The sequence below is a fragment of the Arctopsyche grandis genome, chromosome 4 (genome assembly GCF_051622035.1).
Source record: "Arctopsyche grandis isolate Sample6627 chromosome 4, ASM5162203v2, whole genome shotgun sequence".
In the NCBI taxonomy this organism is placed as follows: domain Eukaryota; kingdom Metazoa; phylum Arthropoda; class Insecta; order Trichoptera; family Hydropsychidae; genus Arctopsyche; species Arctopsyche grandis.
In genome coordinates this window covers 12,021,593-12,045,168 of record NC_135358.1, presented here as the reverse complement: position 1 = coordinate 12,045,168, position 23,576 = coordinate 12,021,593, and the positions used below count along the sequence as shown (strand labels likewise).

Below are 23,576 nucleotides of genomic sequence, written 5' to 3'. Positions count from 1 at the left end.
ATTATTTTTCACTATATGTACTACATATATGTATCACTATATGACTTAAGTTTGTTATCTAGAAAACATTACATGTTCATTTTTATAAAATAATGATTAGTTGCCATTCAATTTATTTATTTATAAACGTTATTATAAAAGAAATCGAATATGTACATCATCATTATCTACAGCCACTCACCATCCACTGCTGGATGAAGGCCTCTCCAACACGCTTTCACTCGTCTCTGTTTTGCGCAACTCCCATCCATCTCACTACACACATTTTCCTTATTTCGTCTACCCACCTTCCATGTGGTCTTACTTTTACCCTTTTGCATTATCTTGGGTACCATTCTAGTAAATCTTTTGTCCACCTTTCGTCCATTGTTCTAGCCACGTGGCTCGCCTATTGCCATTTCAATGTCTTCAATCTATCCACATACACATATATATTGGGTATTTTAATTAGTATGCACTACATATTTCAAATTTAAATATATTAAATTACATTTGTATGCAATGATAATTAAAAAAAAGATGACGAAAAAATAAAACAAGAAAAGCCAGTAAAATTTTAATTTGTATTATTCCCGGAAAGTTGAAATTTTTGGTTAAATATTTAAATTGGATTATTCAAAACATGCAAACGTGTTGATGTACATACATACATATGTACATAAAAAGTTATAGATGATAAATTTATAAAATGCTATTTTTTGCGGTTTGTTATGTAAAATACATATTTGTGTGTGATAAAAAAAAATTTAATCTTGATCGTGTCGTAGTCGTTAGAACTTAATTTGATTTGATTTTCATTGTAATTTATTCCGAATGCCGGAAAATAAAAATGTGAAATACATGTAAATACATAAGTATGTATATCCAATGCATATATTATTTATACACACGCTAAGTATGAATACAGGCTACAATCATAACGAGTATTCGTACAATTTCCATTATGTATTGAAACAACGAGAAACTTGGCTTAAATGGCAGTAAAACGTACCGTTAATGACAGTAAATTGAATTACACGACACAAGATTCCAGAGACCACACAACACCGAACAATTTACATCGACATGACCAGAAATAATCGACCGGATATCGCCTTGCAAATAAATTGAAAAGAAAGCTTGCTGAGAGCAATTCATTCTGTAATATGTGTGTATTATATAATAAGAGATAAGAGATATAAAAAAGTCGTCTTAATGTGAAACGTAAAGGAGGTTTGTAAAAATACATAAATAAACGAATATGTGAAGATTTCAAGATCGAAATTAAAAATATATAATTGAAAGTATTGAATACGTTATCATTAGAATGTAAAACATATCTTTAATAAATTTAGTTAATAAAAAGATTTAAGATTAATTTTCCTTTGTATGTATGTAAATACTCGTACATAGGTATTTTGGTACAGAGTCAAATATAGAAGATGAATAATTCGAATTGTATAAATGCGAAAATCAGCGTTCACTTATCAAAGGACTAAGAACGTAGTAAGAGGTATGTAAGTAAATACATACATACATATGCATGTAGATTATTTAGTGGATAGAGTAGATATTTTTAGGTCTACATCAGTCCACCAACTTGCAATATCTCAATTTCGTTTTCCCAATTTTTTCGGCGTATTTCGGCGTTGAGTTCGTATATATGTTACAGTGAAACTGTTATTGTAAGTGAAATTATAATTTCACTAGTGAGTTTATAACTTCACTGATTCCAGCAGTGAGAACGGATATAACAATAGAATTACAAAATTCACTTCACATTGTCAGCGAATTTGTGATTCGAATTACAACATACTACCACCCGTAACAACCTAATCTTAAATATTTTAAAAAAACCAACCCTAACTTAACCTAACCTTAAATAAATAAGTGTTGGCTGCTAATATATTATGATATAAATCGAAAATGTAATTTGATATGATTTCACTGAAACGAAAGTGAAATTATAATTTCACTGCTGTTAAAATTTCAATGTGACATATGTATGTATGTACATATGTCACATTGAATATATATATATATATATATATATATATATATATATATATATATATATATATATATATATATATATATATATGTATATATATATATATATATATATATATATATATATATATATATATATATATATATATATATATATATATATATATATATATCATCATCATTTACAGCCATTCGCCATCCACTGCTGGATGAAGGCCTCTCCAACACGCTTCCACTCGTCTCTGTTTTGCGCAACACTCATCCATCTCATTCCGCACATTTTCCTAATTTCGTTCACCCATCTTCCTTGCGGTCTTCCTTTTACTCTTTTGCCTTCTCTCGGGTACCATTCAAGCACTTCTTTTGTCCACCTTTCGTCCATCCTCCTAGCTACGTGACCCGCCCATTGCCATTTCAATCTCTTCACTCTATCCACTATGTCCACTACCCTTGTCATATTTCTCACCCACGTGTTCCGCTTCCTGTCTTTCCTCGTTATGCCAAGCATACAGCGTTCCATACTTCTTTGAGTGCATTGGATTTTATTTTGCATCTTGGCGTTCAGTGTCCAAGTTTCACATCCATACGTCATCACTGGCAAAACGCATTGATCAAAGATCCTTTTCTTCAGGCAGAGTGGCATTTTTGATTTAAAAACAGCATTCATCCGTCCAAATGCACTCCACCCTAATTTCATACGTCTCTTTATCTCTTCATTTTTACTACCAGACATGTCAATTATTTGACCTAAATATAAATAATTATTTACTACTTCTACTGGTTTATCATCTAAGGGGATGCTATCAGGCATGCAATAACTATTGAACATTAGTTTAGTCTTATCTACGTTAATTTTTAATCCTACTTTTCTACTTTCCCTGTCCAGCTGTGTTAGTCTGATAAGTAGGTCAGCTGAATCACGAGCTACTAAAACTATATCGTCTGCGAACCGAAGGTGACTCAAAAAGCGACCATTGATGCTTACTCCGGCTGTATCCCAATCCAATTTCCTGAAAACTCCCTCAAGCACCGCATTGAATAACTTGGGCGAGATTGTATCTCCTTGTCTTACTCCTTTTCCTATGCTAAATCTATCTGTACCTGAAAAAATTTTAACCGAAGCTGTGGCATTCTTATATATTGCAGCTAACAGTCCCACATAGGGTTCCGGCACTCCCTGTGTTTTTAGAGCGTTAAGTACTGCATTATGACTAACTGTATCGAAGGCTTTCTCATAATCGACGAAACCTAGGCACAATGGCCGTTGATATTCGTTGGCGCGCTCGATTAGTTCGCCAACTACTTGGAGGTGGTCCATTGTGCTGAAATTTGCCCTAAACCCTGCCTGCTCTATAGGTTGGTTCTCGTCGAGGATATTCTTCAGCCTTTCTGTAATAACCTTCGTGAAGAGCTTGTAGACCGCTGAAAGTAGACTAATGGGTCGGTAGTTCTTGATATCGCTTTTGTCGCCTTTTTTGTGTATTAAAATGATAGTTGCGTTATTCCATCCTTCTGGTATAACTTGGTTCTGGATGCATTTGCTGAAAAGCCTAGCTAAGATATTAATTAGGGGGGGGCCGCCACATTTTAGTAAGTCAATGGGAATATTATCTTCCCCTGGGGTTTTACCGTTCTTTGCAGTTTTTAGCGCGGCCTCTACTTCGCTAGGCAATACTGCAGGAACCCTTTGGCCGTGTGTCGATTCCAGAGCGGGGAATTGGCCGTTGTCGTTCTCGTATAGTTTTGCATAGAACGTGTAAACTCTGTCTATGATTTTTTCTCTATTCCTAATTATTACTCCGCTCTCTGATCTGATTGCGATCATTTGGTTTTTGCCTAAGAAAAGATCCTGTTTGCACTTTTTCAGGCTACGGTTATTCTTAATGGTATTTTCTATTAGCTTGCTGTTAAAATCCCTGACATCCCTGACTATTCTCTTTTTAATTTCCTTATTTACTAGATTGTATTCTTGCTTATTATTATCCCTATCTAAATTCCTTTTATGCTTAATTAGGTTTTTTGTTTCCGCTGAAATTTTGCTTAATTTAATCTGTTTCCTGAATCCACCTAATTTCTTACCTGTTGAGGTTAGAACCGAACTAATTACAGTGTTCAATTCCTCGATGTCTGCTTCTGGGTTTAATTTCCCGTATCGATTTCCAAGTTCGAGTTCGAATTCCTTTTTCCTAGACCTTAGTTGAGCGAAATCTGGAGAGTTACTACATCCTTTTATTAATTTCCTACGTTCGCAATTTATATTAATGGCCATCTTGGCACGGACTAATCTGTGATCGCTACCTATATCTACTTTACTTAAAACACTAACGTCTTTAACGGAGTGCAGGGCATTTGTTAGGATGAAATCGATCTCGTTTCTGTCTCCTTTAGGACTCTCCCAAGTCCACTTATTGTTGGTGTTTTTCCTGAAAAATGAATTAGTGATAAAGAGCCTGTTGTGTTCTGCGAATTCTATGAGGCGATCGCCTCTGTCGTTTCTTTGGCCGGTACCAAAATTGCCTACTGCTCTTTCAGTATTTGCCTTTTGTCCTATTTTTGCGTTAAAGTCGCCCATGATTATTTTAAAGTGGTGACGGCTATTATCGTATGCGTCCTGTATTTTTTCGTAGAAGTCTTCTATTTCCTCGTCTGGGTGGCTAGATGTGGGGGCGTACACTTGGAAGATTTGACAAGTGTACCTGCTCGAGATTCTTAATACTATATAGCATATACGTTCCGATATGTCGCTTATTTCTATAATATTTCTTTCTATTCTCTTATTGATAAGAAACCCTACTCCTCCTATTCTACCATTTGGTAGCCCTCTCCAGTAGAGACAGTTACCACTTTTTAGGATTATTTGGTTTTGCTGTTTTCGTCTTACTTCACTAAGTCCTATTATATCCCATTTGATATTTTCTAATTCATTCTCTAATGCAAGCACACTTCCTTCACTCGATAACGTTCTTACATTGTACGTGGCTAAATACAGGTTTCTATTAGCTAAGCTATCATCCATCGTCACTCTTACCTTGTTGGAGGTTTGGATATTATTTTTCTCGCATTTATCCAAGATGTGTTGAGAAAAAGGCGGTACTTGAGAGAGATTTCCATTCAAGGAGTGAGTTCTTACCGCCATAGACTCTTCTCTGTGGTCAGCTTTGACAGATAGTCATCCTAGGTATCACTTGGATCACTTATGAGTTATTACATGCCATTTAACAGGGTTACTTTGTAAGTGAAAGTAGTTAGTTATGATAATAATAGATTAGCAATTGTTATACTACTTTTTTACAGATCTTTATCGTGAGACGCCTCTTTGGAGACAACGGATTTATATATGTGAGTGCGGTTTGCAATTTAATATTTTAATAATAAATTTAGTAAAGAATATAAAATTACACGAATTACTTTAATATAAATTAAATATGAAAAAGAACTATTAGACAGTTGGGAAACACCGTTTCTGTTTGCTATTATTCTATTAAGTAAAGTTCGTTAAAAATTTTTGTCTGAAAGCAATTATGTGGAAGATTTATTGCTTCTGTGGGACCGAATTTTGACTGGCGAGCAGGGACCCTTATTTTTTTTTGTATTCAGGTAGGGAGATGTATCTCGTTCGTATACGCTTTTGTAACTGACACAAAATTAACACAAAATTTTTCGCAATCACTGATATTAAAAACGCTGTTAACGGCCGATCGTCTGTTTATTTTTACACTTAAATTATACTAGGATGCAATTAGTAAAATAAGTGATTAGATGGTTAAATTTTTAGATTAAATTTCGTGCAATAGCCGGGTTTAAGCGAGTAATAGCGGGAAGAACGCAGAAGCACGTCTTCCCCGCATGACACGAAAGACCGAACTCCATATATATATATATATATATATATATATATATATATATATATATATATATATATATATATATATAGATATATATATGTTTGTATACAACATACAAACTCCTGCTTAAGTTGAGAAAACGAGTCTCTAGATATTACGAGAAAGTAGAACGGAGCACACCGTATGTTTTTAGTCCCTCATCCTTTGACGCCTCCTGATTTTAAATTTGGATATTGTATATTTGTACAATTCATAATTCTGTATTTTGGTACGCACTCAGATATTGTATGAGCCAAATAATATGACGAATGTATACTGTTTCTACATAAAATAATTTATACTTTGTCTGAAGAAGAAGAAAGTTTTGGATCAATGTATTTATCAAATGATAATACATGAATGCGAAAATTTCAAAATACTACTCGATATACAATGAACTTGGAATTAATGGAACGCTGTATGCTTGGTATGACGAGGTGAGACAAAAAACGAAACAAATGGGTGAGATTTACTATTAAAGTAGCCAACACAATGAGGCAAGAGAAGATATTTAAATGGCAATGAACGGATTATGAAGCTTGAAGAATGGAAGAAACGTGGACAGTAGTACTTTCAAGATTATAAAAAGAGAAGAAATATGGGCGAACGAAGTATGGAAAATGTGTGAAATTAGGTGGATGAGCGTTGTTCAGGATATAAACAATGGAGGTGTGTTGGACAGGCTTCCATCCAGCAGAGTACAGTGAACAGCTGCAAAATGATGAAGTCTCTCATTGTAATGTGATAGCTAAATATGTATGTACTAGAAGACATTTTGACTTTTGAAAGTGTCCTATCAGGTTGCAAACGATTGAGTTTCCATTCCGTATCGTACGCTTTGATTAATTGGATCGTCTCATACTTGTGGTTGGTGGGTAGGTAGGTGTACTAGGGACGTGTAGTGCAACGAACAATCTCGTTGCACTCATCTATCATGCGATGCTTTAATTGGTGTTTGCACCGGTTGAAAGACCAGATCCGACAGTAGGTATCTCACCCACGAGTTTCCGCTTTTGAATCCTGAACTCGGGGTTCAGAAACAGTATGGTTTGTGTAACTGTTCCGACCGGATCAAAAGATCAAAACGATTCGTTCGAGAGATGTCCACTGTATGTTATGTGAAGCATAACGGTCACCGTTGCCTATGTATGAGCTCCTCAACGTACATTGATTCCAAATAGGACAACATGATCTTGTACATCCAAATCAGTTCTGAATAATGGCCACGGGAAAATTCTCGACAAAGTCATGTACAATTGTACTAAAAAAGGATTGTTTTATGATAATTTAAATGTATAATCATAATCATAATCATATATATATAATAGCGCTATTATATGTGTGTGTGTGAGATAACGCTCGCCGTATTATAACTAGAGGTAGGATAGTCACAGTGCTATCCATTGTTCCATTGTTGTAAATCCTTTGTAAAAAATGTTCGGCAAACCTTTAACAATGCATTTACAACCTTTGAACAATACGCGGCACCTTCTGGGTCCGGTGACTAATTATAACAGTCGTTTCGATTCGACATACATATGTACGTCACAGCTAAAAAATATCCAACAAAACGTATATACGAATACAATAACAAAAGAAAAAAGCTTCTATATATACATACTCTTTCCTACCAATGTTTCCGCTTAGTAGAGAATTTACCGCCTCTATTGAAAATGTATTTAATTAATTAATTTTTCTATCGGTGTTTTATATTGTTTTTATGTAGGTAGGTAGGTAGTTTTTACCATATTTTTTCATATTAAACAATTAAATATAAATTAAAAATATTTAAAAGGTAGTTAAAAAAGTTCTAGCCTGTGGGAATCGAACACATGACCGACGACACATTTCTTTTAATTTTTTTTTTGTTTACATAATAACTTATGCCAACACCCATGCGATGATATGTCATGGAGTAAAACACTAGTCATATATATAATAACGCTATTATGTGTGACTGCGATAACGCTCGCCGTAGTATAAGAGTCGCTTCTAAAGTCGAAAATAGTCTCACAAGAATTAAGCGCCATCTATTGAAAATTAAATTGATTAATTAATTAATTTTTCTATTGGTGTTTTATATTGTTTATATGTAGGTAGGTAGGCAGTTTTTACTTATAATACATTCTGAAATTTTCATCGCGTCTATCACTATATTACAGTTCTGTTACCGAGCATTGGCGCGCTCTCATACTCAGGCAGATGCGCGCGAAAGAGAGCGTCTTATTATTGAATGCAGTATGACAGCATACTATGCACCTATTCAGATACCACACAAGCGCATTTGTTCGCGCCAAATTGCTTACGTCACACCTAGGCATTCTGATTTATCGATGATTTTCTTTTCTCAAGAAATGAGAACTCTCAATTTTTACTCAATTTTCTCGAGAATTCTCGAAAAAATATATATGTACATTCATATGTTATAACTAGAGTACGGACCCAAAGTGTGCCGCTCATTGTTCAATTGTTGTAAATGCTTTGTAAAAAAGGTTCGGCAAACCTTAAACGATGCATTTACAACATTTGATCAATGAACGGCGCGCTCTGGGTCCGGGCTTTAGTAATAACACTATTCGACAAATGACGACTTTTTTGAGATGAGATATGACTTTTCTTATAGATCTATGCCCAGTGAACACGAATCTCGTAATAAAAAATGTTGATTGGCTCGAGATTCCGATATATACATATGTGTTTTTTAAATCGCGCGATTTTTCTATATCTTGGTGTTGTTCGGTCGTTGTCTCAAAATCGGTCGTTGTCTTAAATAATTAAATATAAATGTTAAATTAATTATATGTATTTAAAAGTTATTTGAAAAAAAATACGACTCCAATGCGAATCAAACACATGACCGACATATTTATTTTTTTAATGAATAACTTAATATGCGATGATATTTCATCGGGTTTATCATATTTTGATAATAATATTTCTTAAGTGATAGACATGACTAAAAATTTACAGAATTTGTGTCATATTACAATTGCGATGTCGTATATGTAAGTTCATTTTAATTCCTGTATTAATCCCTTTTCCGAAACCACCCGTTGAATATCAACGGGCACAACATTAGTATAATATATGCAGGTAGATAAAAAATAGATAATGTAGCCAATTTCATATATTTTTAAAAAGGTTGAGCTCGGTTGAATAGATAATTAATCAATAAGCGAGGTAAAATCTTGAAATTTTACAAACATGAAATAGTATGCGTGGTTGTGGGTGAATTTATCAGATTGGCTTTTGATACATTTAATCTAAATTTAGTATCCCGTATTGTACGCGCTTCGTTACCGAGAAAATTCCAATACGTTTTATTTTTAGACTGATGTTTGATTTTTCGTTTATTTTCAAATTGTGCGTTATCTTGGTCGTATTGTTTGCAAAAAGTAAAAACTGTTTATTAACTTGCAAATATGTAATACTGACATAACACAATATAAACATCATTACGCAATAAAAAATATAAATTTAAACACATAAGTACATGAGTATATATATATATATACATATATATATATATATATATATATATATATATATATATATATATATATATATATATATGTATATATATATATATATATATATATATATATATATATATATATATATATATTGTATATATATATATATATATATATATGTATATATACATATATATATATATATATATATATATATATATATATATATATATATATATATATATATATATATATATATATATATATATATATATATATATATATGTATATATATTTATATATATATATATATATATATATATATATATATATACATATATATATATATATATATATATATATATATATATATATATATATATATATATATATATATATATATATATATATATATATATATAGATATATATATGTATATATATTTTTAAATATATATATATATATATATATATATATATATATATATATATATATATATATATATATATATACATACATACATATTATGATCAGGGTTGTAACGTGAAAAATATAATGGTATAGCAAATTTTAAATAATATAAAATATATAATAACAAATACTATGTACATGGCTGCCGAGAGGGATCCCGGGTCTTGGGGAAATTTTTTCGGGGCCCTATGACAAACGAAAAACATGATCTTATTATTATAAAAATACCTATATGTTTCTAATACATAATTGAATAAGAGCGAAAATACACTGAGTGGTACGGGACGTCACGTCCTTTAGCTCACCGCTGTGACCAAAGAAATTTTATAATAATAGAAAAGCCTTTACAAATAAATACATTGTTTCAATATTACGCGGTACGTCACCATAACTACACTAAAACGGACGGAATACAATCAGGGTCATCACATATTCACTACAGAAATTAAATTATTTTTTTATATAGATTTATTTACAATTTGAGTATATGGTGGTGTTGGGCGTTGGTGGCCAACCCGTTTATTTTCTCAGTTGTCGGATTATTTTTATGAATGTTTTTTATTTGTCTGTCCTAGGGAACTCTTAAATTAACGTGTAATGTATAGTTTCAACAAAAATATGTAAAATATAAAATGAATGTTTATATTAATTAAACTTAATTAATTCGTCATTAATATAATTCAGTATTCGGCGCCACCAAGAGAAATATTTTTACATTTACTTTTTAAAAATAATTTTTACATTTCTCTGGTGTAAAATGTTATGTAGAATGCCGGCGATCGCCATGACACTTTTGTCAAACTACGATGTTAATTGAATAATATGTTACTTAAATGATCAGTTTACTTATAAAAATGTATCCCATGTTGTTTATTGTGTATTTTTGAATGCATTGTGCAATTTTTAACGATGCACTTGCCCATTGCCCTTGCCCAGAGAAGTTTTTATCGGACATACGTCGAGCACCAAGAATCAAATACGACTGATGCTAAAATTATTTAGGAATGTCTGTGGACAATCGTCACTTGACAACAATATACGCCTAAAGCCTCTTCTAGTATTATAACATTTCTCTGGCTGTGACCACTTCACAGCGGGCTTTCCCTAGTCAAATTCGGATGCAGTTACACGAGTAGAGTGCATATGTTTGGGAGCTCGCACGTGTATGCATATCCATATGCAACCGAGATTAGACAAGTTTCTCTTATATTTCTTCAAATATGGGAATCACCATTTATTCAAATATGGGCTAGGGGTGCTGCGTTTTTTTCGCATGCTTAAAAGTATCTAAAAAAAAACGTATTACGTACCACTCAGTGTGTTTTCGCCGTAAGAAACTATGATGTAGCATTTACGATTTTTTGAGACGGGGCCCCCGAGTAGTCCGGGCCCTGGAAATTTACCCCGGCTCCTCCCTGTCATCAGCCCTGCATATGTGTATATATACATATAAAATATATTTTTTTATAATTCAATTAAATTTTTAAATAAAATTCAATTAAATTTTTTTTCAATTCATAATATTCCCCAAAAAAATTAAATCTATTAATTCTTGGATTATTGAGATTTAAAATATACAATTTTTTTTCTTGAATGAATATTTGTATTTCACAAACAAATTTGAAAACAGTTGTGATCAATTTGCATTCGTAGCCATTGTTGATATTGGATTTTTTAACCAACTAACTCCACAGCCCTGAACTTAGCGTCACATTTTTATTTCCAATAATCATATGACTTTATTTGTACACGAAATATCAATGTATTTAAAAAATATATATTCCTTGACATTGGTGTTTATTTAATGTTTACAATTCTAGTCGTAGTCGTAAAATAAATATGTATGTCAATATGAATAGGATATAATATTTATATAGGATATAATATTTATAATAACATATGTATGTATGTGTTAATCGATTTATTGATGACCTGAAAGTAATCAAATAAATGTGACGATATGTTTAAAAATGAATATTAGTAGCATGATTAGACTAAACATATCGTTTAAAAATTGAATTTTGCCAGTACAAATATTCAATCATAATATTTATCAATATTTCTCAGCTCTGATCTGATCGTGCGGAGTGTGAATAAATCTACATCCATATGTACATACATACATATGTAGTTTAACCATATTTATGTATGTATGTATGTATGTGTGTGTGTACCTTAACACAATGGCGTGGAATTTGTTATAAATTTATCTAACTTATTGACGAATAGTTCGAAATTTTTATAAACATTCAAATATTTTATATGATAATTCCACGAAGCATCTGCATTTTTAAAACTTTCGTGCTTAATTATGCAACAATCTTATGATCGTGAGAACCTGACCGAAATATCGCTGCAAATTTATAAAAAAATATATGTATATAAATCTACATATATACCCTATGAATAATTAATGCTTTGTCACCCGTTTATTTTGAAGCCGCTATGGATTTTATTTGTATAAATTTATAATACATGTAGAAACTGTATGCATATGTATAGGTATATGTACATATGTAATAAATTGTATCGATAACTGATATGTGAAATAGGTATGTATCTGTATAATACTTATGCATGTAAAAAAAGTTTTTAATATAAAATTATGCATCCTAAATATATTCTAAATATATGTACATTTCAATATGGTATGTTCTTCTTAAATTTCGTAATCAATGTTTTCAGTCATCACATTTATTCAATATGTGACTCATCAAAATTTTGAAGAATTCATTAAAATCGTGAAAGGCTTTGACGGTTCTGCAATAATGGGACCAAAAATATAAATCTCAACAAAGCGAAAGCTCTCATTGTGTTATAATATAATCGAACTAAATAATTGAGTGTATATCACTTTTTTGTTTGCTTGACCATCGAACATCATTAGCCATAAAAAAACCTTCTAAAAAAGGCAGCAGGTGTACGCTAGACAAAAGAATATAGTAAAAGAAAAAAAATGCAGGCCATCATTATATTTAAAAGTGTGTTTATTAACCCTAACGTTACTCGTTGAAACTTGTATCTTTTTTAGTTGCTGGTAATTAAAAAGTTCGTACAAAAGAAAAACCGTCGTATAATTGAGACGATTCTGGGAAAAAAGATTCGCTTTAATTTATGGCCCTCCCTTTTGTTCACTGTGTAGTAAAAAATTAAATTTCGTCATAAAATTTCTTCAACAAAAGCTTTATTTTAAAAAATTTCGTTCACCTCTTGTACACTTTTAAGATAGACCAATGACATCAGAAGCCAGTTTAAAATTTTTTTTATTGTAATACAAAGGCTTGTTGTTTAGAACATTTTCATTTAAAACATTCACTGATCAACAGTCTATGAAATTATCATTCCCGAATAGACGAAATAGCACAAGAAAATCGTTGGAAAAATTATACCAGTGAGTTTGTTTAATGTTAATTAATCGATATTGCTTTCGATGAGTGAATTAATTGAATCATTTGTTTTGTATAATATTTTATAATGTTTTTTTTTAACTTTATTTTAAGTATGTATATATGAAGTTTAATGATCATGAGAAAATTCGACCTTTAAATTTTTATTATTTTTTTGAGAATTTGCTCAGTAATTTAATTGTAAGATGATTATCCGTTTCTTTGACGCTTTGTTAAATCTGAGCAATAAAAAAAACGAAACGAAAACTACTCAATCTTTACTAAATTTGACTCATTAAATTCGAATATGCAAATGATTTTCGTTGCTTTCTTTCGTTTATGATATGCGTTTATTTTATGTTTATGCTTTTTTTTAAATGCGCAATTTTCACAGATTTTCTACTTTAGCAGTTTTTAATTCAAAATCTAGTATTGCTGTGCCAAAAGTGAGTATTAGAATCAATAGTCATTAATTGTGATTGCTCTTTCTATTAATTGTGATTAATTTTTATTGCTTTAAAATACGTATAATTAATTATGAAGCGAATTTTAAAAGTAAAAAATATATATATTTTTACACATTTTAAAACATCTGACTATTGATTCCGATATTCACTTTTGGTACAGCAATACTTTTTTAGACGTTGAGTTAAAGATTGAACATTTTTTTAACGCTATATAATTTCTTAATATATAATTTCGAAAGAGACTTTGTATATATGTATGTATGTATGTAACCTTCGTTCGTTGGTTCGTAGACAACAAATTCAATTTTTTTTTCGATTCATAGGCGCTGATTCAATTTTTTTTCGATTCAAAGGATTCGAAGTCCCCGGGGGCGAAGGCGCCGAGGACGTAGGCACCGACAAGGGTGAAGGCGCCGGGGTGAAGGCGCAAGGGGCGCAGCCGCTGGGGGTGAAGCCCTAGAGGGCGCAGGTGCCGGATTCTGGTATACATATAATTTCGAAAGAGACAGTATATATGTTTGTTTTTTCGTGACAGTCAACTTAAAAAAAAATCAAATGAGTATTCAAATAAATTTATATGAAATAAAACTATTCAAATAAATTTAATAAAATATTTACTATTAGATGTTTAAGCAGTTTATATTACAAATACCGAGTGAAGCCGGGTAAAACCACTAGTATCTCATAAGAAAGAAGAAACTATAAATAAAAATCATCGTCAAATTCGAATTCAGTGGATCAAGTCTCCGTTCTAGTAAGTAAAATCGTGCTTTTTTGTTGCTCAGTGTAATAGAGATAGAATGTCTTGTTTTTTACCTCAGCTTTAGGCGCCTTTTGCAAGATCCAACACTTGGCATCACACCTGGCCAACTTGAGAGCATCGTGATGGTCCTTCTGAAGTCGTTTTCCACCGCGATTCTGCGATCTCCTCTGTCCTCCGAAGACCTCTCCGCCAAAGATCAGCAGCAAAAAGCAAAAGAATCTCATGCACCAGAGTCCACCGAGCGCCTTCATGTCTCGCGGCGAGGGTTGTCGCCAGGTACGTGCAGCAATTCACACTCGACCACTGTTGCTACTCACTTTTTACATTTTCTCATGTCCCCTCATTGCATTTACAAACGAAACTATTCGCCTTAATCGTCTTTTAAAGTGCACCGGCCCTCGGGGTATTAATTACTGCGTGGGGCCAATCCTATACCACCCAGTTTACGGTCACAACACTCCTTGTTCAATATTCTGCAAACAATATTAAACTGTCAGTTAAACTGAAAACAAAATTCGAGATATACATCTGTATATATATACATAAGTCAATCCCCTTAAATAAAATGAATATGTAAAGAATATGTAAAGAAAAAAAAAGTATTTTAATTCATTTATTTTTATATCCATTTCTTACGTTTTTATTGAATCGAAAAATACCGAGTTATAGGAGGATTGATATACAATAACATTTATAACAAATGATACAAATAGGGGTCTACTCCGTTCGACCGATCCTCGTTTGACCGACCGAAACGGATTTTCTAAATTTCTCGTCTGCTTGAACAAGAGTTTGTATGTATGTATATGTCTCAGTGAAATTATATTTCAAGTGAAAATATATTTTCACTGACGTTTCAGTGAAATCATAACCAGTTACAATTTCAGGGTTGGTTTTATTAATTTAAGATTAGATTTCTAGGGTTGATATTATTTAAGGGTTAGGATAGGTTTGGTTAAGTAAGGGTTGGCGCTATTAATTTATGATTGGGTTGTTAGGGTTAAATTTATGGTGTTAAACGTTGTAAATTCATTGTTTGATACATTTTCACTGCTTGAATTGATGAAAATATATTTTCAATTGAAATATGCTTTCACTGTAACATATACATATATGTACATACATATGTGCATACTTTAATATCTTTAGTATACGAGAAATATTCTGATCATTCATAGATTTTTAAGATATTAATACAAATATTTAAATACAACCGTTTGAAAATCAATTCTTACTATATATTTTTTTATAGTTAATGTTTACCTCGTAAAATAAGTTTTTCACTGTGTTACACATTTTTTAAATATGTTTTTATTCATAATACCAAGCAGAGGATAAATAAACATCAGATGGTTATTAGGGCAATTCGCCTTTGAGACCTTATGGCTATTATTAACTCTCTTACTTTCGGCATTGTTGGAATGCGTATTGTTATTTGGCATTGCCCTAATGAATATCCGTCTTTAAATGATAAATATTTCGAACACACTTTCATATGAAAGTATGTACACATTTACTATATGATAGAAGTAATTCACTAACGTAAGAATTGAATAAAGTTTCATATTTTTCAAAATAATTATAATTAAAAATAATAATAATATCAAATTATGTATGTATAATTTATTTTTTAAATTTACTTCATAGTTAAATAAATTTACATATAATCAATATATTTTTTTTAAATTCTTGAATTCGTATTACGAGTTAATTTCATGACTATGTAATTGCACAATAGCTTGAAACTATTCAGACTATCAAATTATTTTTTAATCGTATCATGAGTTGTAAATCGTTTTTTATATTATAATTTATGTAACAATAAAGTCATAACCAAAAAGTCGTACTTAAAATGTAATAAAATGGGTTCAAGTTTAAAATTGTTGATAGATGCATATGCTTTGTAATTCACTAATTCATTGAATTCGTAAATGCATGTATGTATGTTTGCAAATATGTAAACATGAAAAAGTCCAATGAACTTATTGTGTAAAAATATTATCTTCTGCATCGTACTACCAGAGTCTTAAGTGAAATTCCTCGCGTTATCGACAAGAGTGAACTTGTGAATTATCGACAGTTACTCATTCTGATGGATTTGTAAGCTGTGCAGCAATGCAAAATATTCCTTAATAGGGGCATAAATCTTGTATGACAAGCAAAAAGTAATCGATTTTTTTCGTCAATGAAAAGTTGAGTGTCGAGGCGCAAATTACATCATCATCAATTGACTCGGTTCAAAAAGCGCGCGCATTAGTCGCTTTTTTTATTGGTTCATTAAATAACAATAAAATCGCAATAAAACAAGCTGCTCCCGCGCCTACCGTGATTATAAATCATTTGGTCTATTAGTAAATAAATTATGCAAAAACAAAAAAAAAAATAACACGGAACATTCGCTCGATTCTTCATCATTGATCTTTCTGTTAATTCATATACCATTTGGCGAGAACAGATTAACATTAACGTAAAATCATGGTTGTAAATAATTTGTTTGAATAAATATCATTTGAATTTATTTTTATTATCTAAAAATATCACGTTTAGTATATAATACATTATTTAAATAAGAACTCGGATATAAACACAGATTACCTAAATACAATCTGCTTTAGGTCATCGATTATAGAGAGTCTTTAATTAATATTATGTATTAGATGTATTATGAGCATTTATAAGAATTGTAAATAGGTTTTTGAGCTCTTTTTCCTATTATTCTGTACATTAACATTAGAATAATATAATACTATGATTACAAACAAACAACAAAATTAAATAAAAAAATTGTAAAATAGAAAATAATAAGTAGCCCAGTAGCTATTAAAATAGATATAAGATGTATTGTGAACATAATTTAGTAATAATAAAAAGCATAAGAACTCTATGATAATTTGCAAATGAAATGATTCAAGTTTTTTTAACAAAGTTATACGATAAATATTTAAGTGGCATTCATTGTATATTCCTACTAATTATGTTAAAATTATTTCTAATTTAACTTAAAAATATAAAGGCTAAATTAACCTAACCATCCGTCAAATATAGTAATGTAATACATACGTTCCACTTTAATTGAAATTTTCAAATCATTTCGAATTTTCATAATATGTACATATGTATTTTCATACCAATAATAGACAAGTTTTGACACAAACATATGTATATCATTCATTATCCCTAGTTAAAAATAAATTTTAATTTTCGAAGTGCTTAGTGCTTACTTTTATTTAATAATATTTTTGTTATTGGGAAGCTTACGTAGCTGCGTTTGTTATTGGCGAATTGTCAAAATTTGGCGCGAGTTTTTAGCACGTGCGCGAACGTACGCGATGGACAGGTGCTACCCGCTCGGTGGACCAAGTGGTACTGGCTACCACTGGCTACGGCAAGAAACACCTCATCGTCCATCCTCAACGTCTTTATCGTCGACAAAACACTTCAAAGCACTCCAAATATCCTGTCGAACAATCGCCAACACCACCACTGCCACTGCCACTGCAATCCCCCAAAAACCAATCAAAATCGCCATTCACAAGACCTATGTACATACATATACATTATATGCATATTGTACTTTGAAGATTTATTATCATATCTGAACTGTCTGTGCTCGTCATTTTAAGGGTATTTTAACCTTTACGTACGTTAAAGGTTAACGTAACACTCCTGTAACGTGCGCCCTACCCCATTGTTTTTCCGGGGATTAGTCATGTGTTTGTATTTGGCAAAGCACGAACGCAATACATCGCCAGCCACTATAAACTAACCATTAATGCAATACTTCGCATTGGGTTTCTTTAATGCTTTCTCCTTGCATGACGCAAGCTACAAACATACATAATAAATAAAGCAATGCTTTCGTGCTAAAAATAACCGCAATTTTTCATTAGTATCGATAGTTTCTACAGTGTCTGCAAATTGTATTTTAGATTACTTGGAATTGAAAAAGTGAAATTGATATACGACGTGTTTAAGTTTTGTTTTTAGTTAAAAACTGATTTCAGTAGGTACATACATATATACAATGCACGTACATATATATGTATATATACATATATACATATATATATATATATATATATATATATATATATATATATATATATATATATATATATATATTTTTTTTTTTTTTTTTTTTTTTAAATTTGACTTTTTGACTTTGAAGTGTCCCTATTTACGTGCTCATGGTGTTAAACACTACCTACACAATTCGATGAATTAATTATATAGTGTATAATTGTACAGTTGAAAGCCACTGCATGTGCGAGCACAATAAGTGAGTATATTATAATTGGATTTTATCTAAGCGGAATTTCAATTCGTATTTATATTTCATTTACCAGTTTCTCCGTTGTAATTTTCTGTTTTTTTTTTTAGAAAATATGGTTTTATTTAATTTCCTCTTAATTAATTATTCTGTGAGTTATTTTAATTTCATTCAACTCTCAGTACATATAATACATACATAGATACGTACATATGGAATTAAATTTCCTCAGCTTCCTCAATTCGCAATACGGCGCCTGCTCATTTGATTTGGTATACACCCACTCTCGTTATCCTTTGTTCGAATCTGTTGATCTTTCGCATCGTTACACAATATGCAGAGTATGTATAATCGCTAAGTAAACTTAGTTTGTTATCAATCTATGAATTTTACTAGTGTATGCATGTATAGACACATACATATATTGCAGATCAATAAACTCGTGGCATCTTTGATATTTGATATTTTTGATTGGTGTCATTGAGTTATTCATTGAAAACTCGTGGCAACTCAACAACAACAACAAAAAAATCATATTACAAACAATAAAAAGTTTCCAGCACCATTTTAGCTGATTTAGTTTTGTTCTTTATTATTACTTTATCTATGTACGTAGTAACAATAGATGAAGTTTTGTGATCATGCGAAAATTCGAACTCGAGAATATGACTGATTCGAACTCAGAATCGATCACACTGTGTGTGTATCTGGGGAATTTTGAACAACATTAGTCATATCGAACTGAAACTTAGTATCGGTTACTGAAATTCTTATCGATACGATGTAAATTTTTTTCAAATTTTTAAGTTGACCGGAAATGGTTTTTGAATTCAATTATCTCCCAAATCGCTAACCGAATCAGAATGATTATTTTTTTGCATGTAATAGAAATTATAAATTTTATACCCTAATATTTTTTGAATATTTTTACCTGAACTATTTTACTCTAGAGAATCGAGGTTTTTTATGTTTTTCTCAAAAACTTTTTGGTTTATTAAACTGAAATTTCATATCTAGAAATTTAAGCTTAATACTAAGTTGTAAAAAATTTGGTAAGCATCCGTCAACCGGAAGTGGCAGTTTCCTTTTGTTCGATTTTCCTTCCATTATTTTTTTTGACCCCTTATTAAACATGTGTGCTCTTCGAAAAAATTCAAGTATCATAATTCTTGTATCAATTTGATGAAAAAAAAACACTAAATTTAATATACCGTACGTGGGATTTGTTCCTCTTAGAAAAGTCAAAAATGTTGTGACCACGATTCTTTCTACACTCCTGAAAGTATCAAGCTGAAAACTTATATTTGTATTATTTATGTACTAACATAGAGCTGATAAGGTTTTGGTCAGAATCCGACAACCGGAAGTAGCAATTTGATCTTGTGTAAGTTTCCCTATATTTGCTCTCAATTTGTATCGAAAATGATTTCATAACCGGTATGTGTGAACGTTTATGTATGTTTCATTATCGAATTTTGTTTTTTGATCTTCTTATATTCCTCAAATACATAGATAATGTCATGGGTTGGTCACGCCCGAAATATTATTTTTGTTTTAGTTAATATGAAAATTGTTTATTTATATAATATAAATAGCCATTATATATTTAGATTTTTTATTATTTATACTATACATAAGTATATGTACCGTCTACATATATTCGATAAGTGGTTCATTCAAGTGTCTCCAACATATCCATCGTTGGCTATCACTCACTCGGTTGTGCAATTAAGTTGCATCCAAAGCACTTGCATGTGAATTCGGTCTCTATATATGTATGTACGTATATATATAGCAGGTCACGATAATAACCTGTCTAATATTAAATTAATATCCACGTCAACCGGTGTGTCGATTCTGAGAAGGCTATTTTGTTCATAGTCGACCCACACTGTGGTATTATCAATTTTATATCATCGCTACTGAGAAACCCTATCGATTGTAATTAACACGATTTAAACGATAATTTAACGACTTTGAGATTGTTCACTGATTTTTTTCTCTTCTAATTGTGCAGAACATGTTCGCAGAAGTTTAAAGTATATAAATGAGGTCGGTAAATAATGTTTCGATCGGTTCGACACCGAACGAGATAAAATATCTTCTCGTATTTTAAATAGACCTCGAGCAGCGGTGTTCGATGTTGGCCGTTTGGAACAAAAAAATAAATAAAAAATAATAAAAAAAACGCAACGAAAGGTGAAATAAATAAATATATTTTATATTAAAACTTTCGTGCGGGGTAGCCTTTGAATGGCGTCGGTCTCGCGCACAAAGGTGACCCGAACAACATCCGATCGAAGATTTGCATAAAATTGCAATTTGGCCCTCCACATAGGCACCATTAAGAGATCCGATTGTTTAATTAAACTCAAATATACAAACGCGCCAAATGAATTACGACACATTCAATCAAATTACTGTCTGTATTATTATTATACACTAGTGGTTTTACCCGGCTTCGCTCGGTATTTGTAATAAAAACGGCTTAAACATGACTTATCTAATAGTAAACATTTTATTACATTATTTGAATAGTTTTATTTTATATAAATTTATTTGAATACTCATTTGTTTTTTTTATTAAATTGACTGTCACGAACAAACAAACATATATAATAAGTCTCTTTCGAAATTATATATTAGATTATAAAAACCAGCTGTCGCATAATTTAAATTACTTAAATGTAGAATTGCCCTATAGATTGTACATACATATGTATGTATATTTGGATGACGGACTATTGGCCGAATGGACACTTAGCTGACGGACACTAGACCGACAAATGCTTGGCCGAATGAATATTAGGTGTGTGGACATGTGGCCGAATGGAAACATTCGAACGGACATTTGGTCGAATGAAATTTTCAATTGTTTAAATTTATCAAAAATATTAATGATATTTTTATGATATCGAGTTGATTTCTGAATAATGTGTCTGTTTTTAGTGGGTTTTGAATAATTTTGATACACAATCAACCAAATATCCGTTCGGCATTCGTCCGTCGGCATATTGTTCGTTCGGTCAAATGTCTATTTGGTCAAAAGTCCGTCGGCATAATTTCCGTCCGTCGGCCGTGTCCATTCAGCCAAAAGTCCGTGCACGGAACATATTTATGCCTTATTATGAAAAAGATCTTCGATCAATATGTCTTGCGTGATGACGTATAAATGCGAAACTTTGGCATTGAATGCCAGAATGCTAAATTAAGTCCAGTGAAATCAAATAAATGTGAAACACTGTATGTTTGGCACAACATAACCAGCAACGTAAACTCAGTGGTTAGCTTGTAGTGCTTTCAACTGCTGGGTCACAGGTTCATTCCCTGGCCCGGTGTTGCTGACCAGACCATTGATATATGTGACCCCAGGTCCTATCAGATTGTTTCCTATCAGAGTTTACCAATTGATCTGACTTCATTGTTGAAACGGTTCCACCAAATTGGAAACCTATCATATTTCTCGCAAATTCAAGTTAATAACATCTAGAATTTTTTGATTATTACATAAATACAACTCATTTCAACTCTGTAAAATGTATGTATTTCTCGCAAAAATTGCTTTATTTCAAATTTGTCCATAGGTGTATGTATTATATGTATGATACAGATCAAATAAAAAAAAATGTGTGGTATTAGATAGATGAGAGTTGCCCCAAAAAGAGACGAAAGGAAGCGAGTTTTAAAGCCCTCCATTCAACAGTGGTTGGTGAATGATGATGATGATATGTACGTACATTCGATATATCCAGAATCTCGGAAAAGAAGAATAAACGGATAAATTAAATAGATTAAATAAACAGGTCACCAGTATTTTTACATATTGTCAAGCGCAAAGCATTATATTTAATGTTTTGCGAAATATTTCTAAAAATGAAGAAAAATGGAGTGATGCCACTATCAAATATAACGGCTCATATATGTACATATGTAGGAAAAGTATAAGAATATGTATGTACATACATATGTGCATAGTGGATAGTGTTTTATCAGGTTTGTCAATTTAATTCGATTTAACAAATTCCAATTGTTCATCTCAACTACAGCTACACAAAAGGTGTCGAGTGACATCTAAAATAGTGTAATCTTATACAATCGGAATATTATAATGTAATAAATATATATGTATGTATCTACATACATACATATGTATAATGTTTTTTGCATGCATGTTCACTGCTGTTTTTCCTTGTTCTAAAATACATAATTCAATTTTATAACAATTTAATCCGGCAACCAACTGTTACAAAGTTTCGAAAAATATAAAATTTTCCTCTAATTTAAAGGGATCGAATGTGATTTTGAAAGCTTTCAAATTCATTCACCTTAAAAGCTTGCAATATATTATACATAGTATAATACACATGAATGTGGTCGCTCGATGTTGATGAGTCGTTTCGTTCTGTTATTGAAAACTCTCTTTGTGCAACGTCTTGCATTATTGCAACAATGCGATGCTCTTGACCTGCGTTTCGGTTTAATTTCTTGAATGAAACGGCGCAATTGCCTACCTAATGCGTCATGTGATCAGGAGTGTTCAATAAACTAATTTTTCGGTCGTTTCGCAGTGCTTATTTACGCAAAGCAATCATCGCAGATTTCGCCCATAAAAAAATTTAATTTTCAGATTTTATATGCATATGGAGTTTTTGATGGTTTCTCGTAACGAGAATGCAATTTCCAGTTATGGTTTCAATAAACAGATCAATAAAATGAACCAGTGAGTGAGTACAAACGAAATTATGCGATTGTTTCCAAACGTTTTTCGGGAAAGTAAAACTGAACAAAAGCATAAAGTTGAAAAGTAACAATTTAAGCGAGCGATTCACTTGTGGCAGACTCGTGAGCCTATGATAAAATAGAGTGACTTAAG

General features: G+C 31.5%; 1 protein-coding gene across 2 annotated transcripts in view; it reads right to left on the bottom strand.

Annotated features, from left to right (window-relative positions):
• The window catches only part of LOC143910670 (anosmin-1-like), a 67,036-nt gene extending 49,235 nt beyond the window's left edge, over positions 1-17,801 (bottom strand). The window contains exons 1-2 of one of the 2 annotated variants that reach the window (XM_077429250.1): positions 17,655-17,801; positions 14,487-14,906 (exon numbers count right to left, since the gene is read on the bottom strand). In XM_077429250.1, the coding sequence (XP_077285376.1) occupies positions 14,487-14,684 (198 nt within the window). In that variant the 5' untranslated portion in view covers positions 14,685-14,906; positions 17,655-17,801. The remainder of the gene's footprint in view (positions 1-14,486; positions 14,907-17,654) is intronic. The other variant, XM_077429248.1, reaches the window with a different exon arrangement.
• Positions 17,802-23,576: the final 5,775 nt, after the last annotated feature.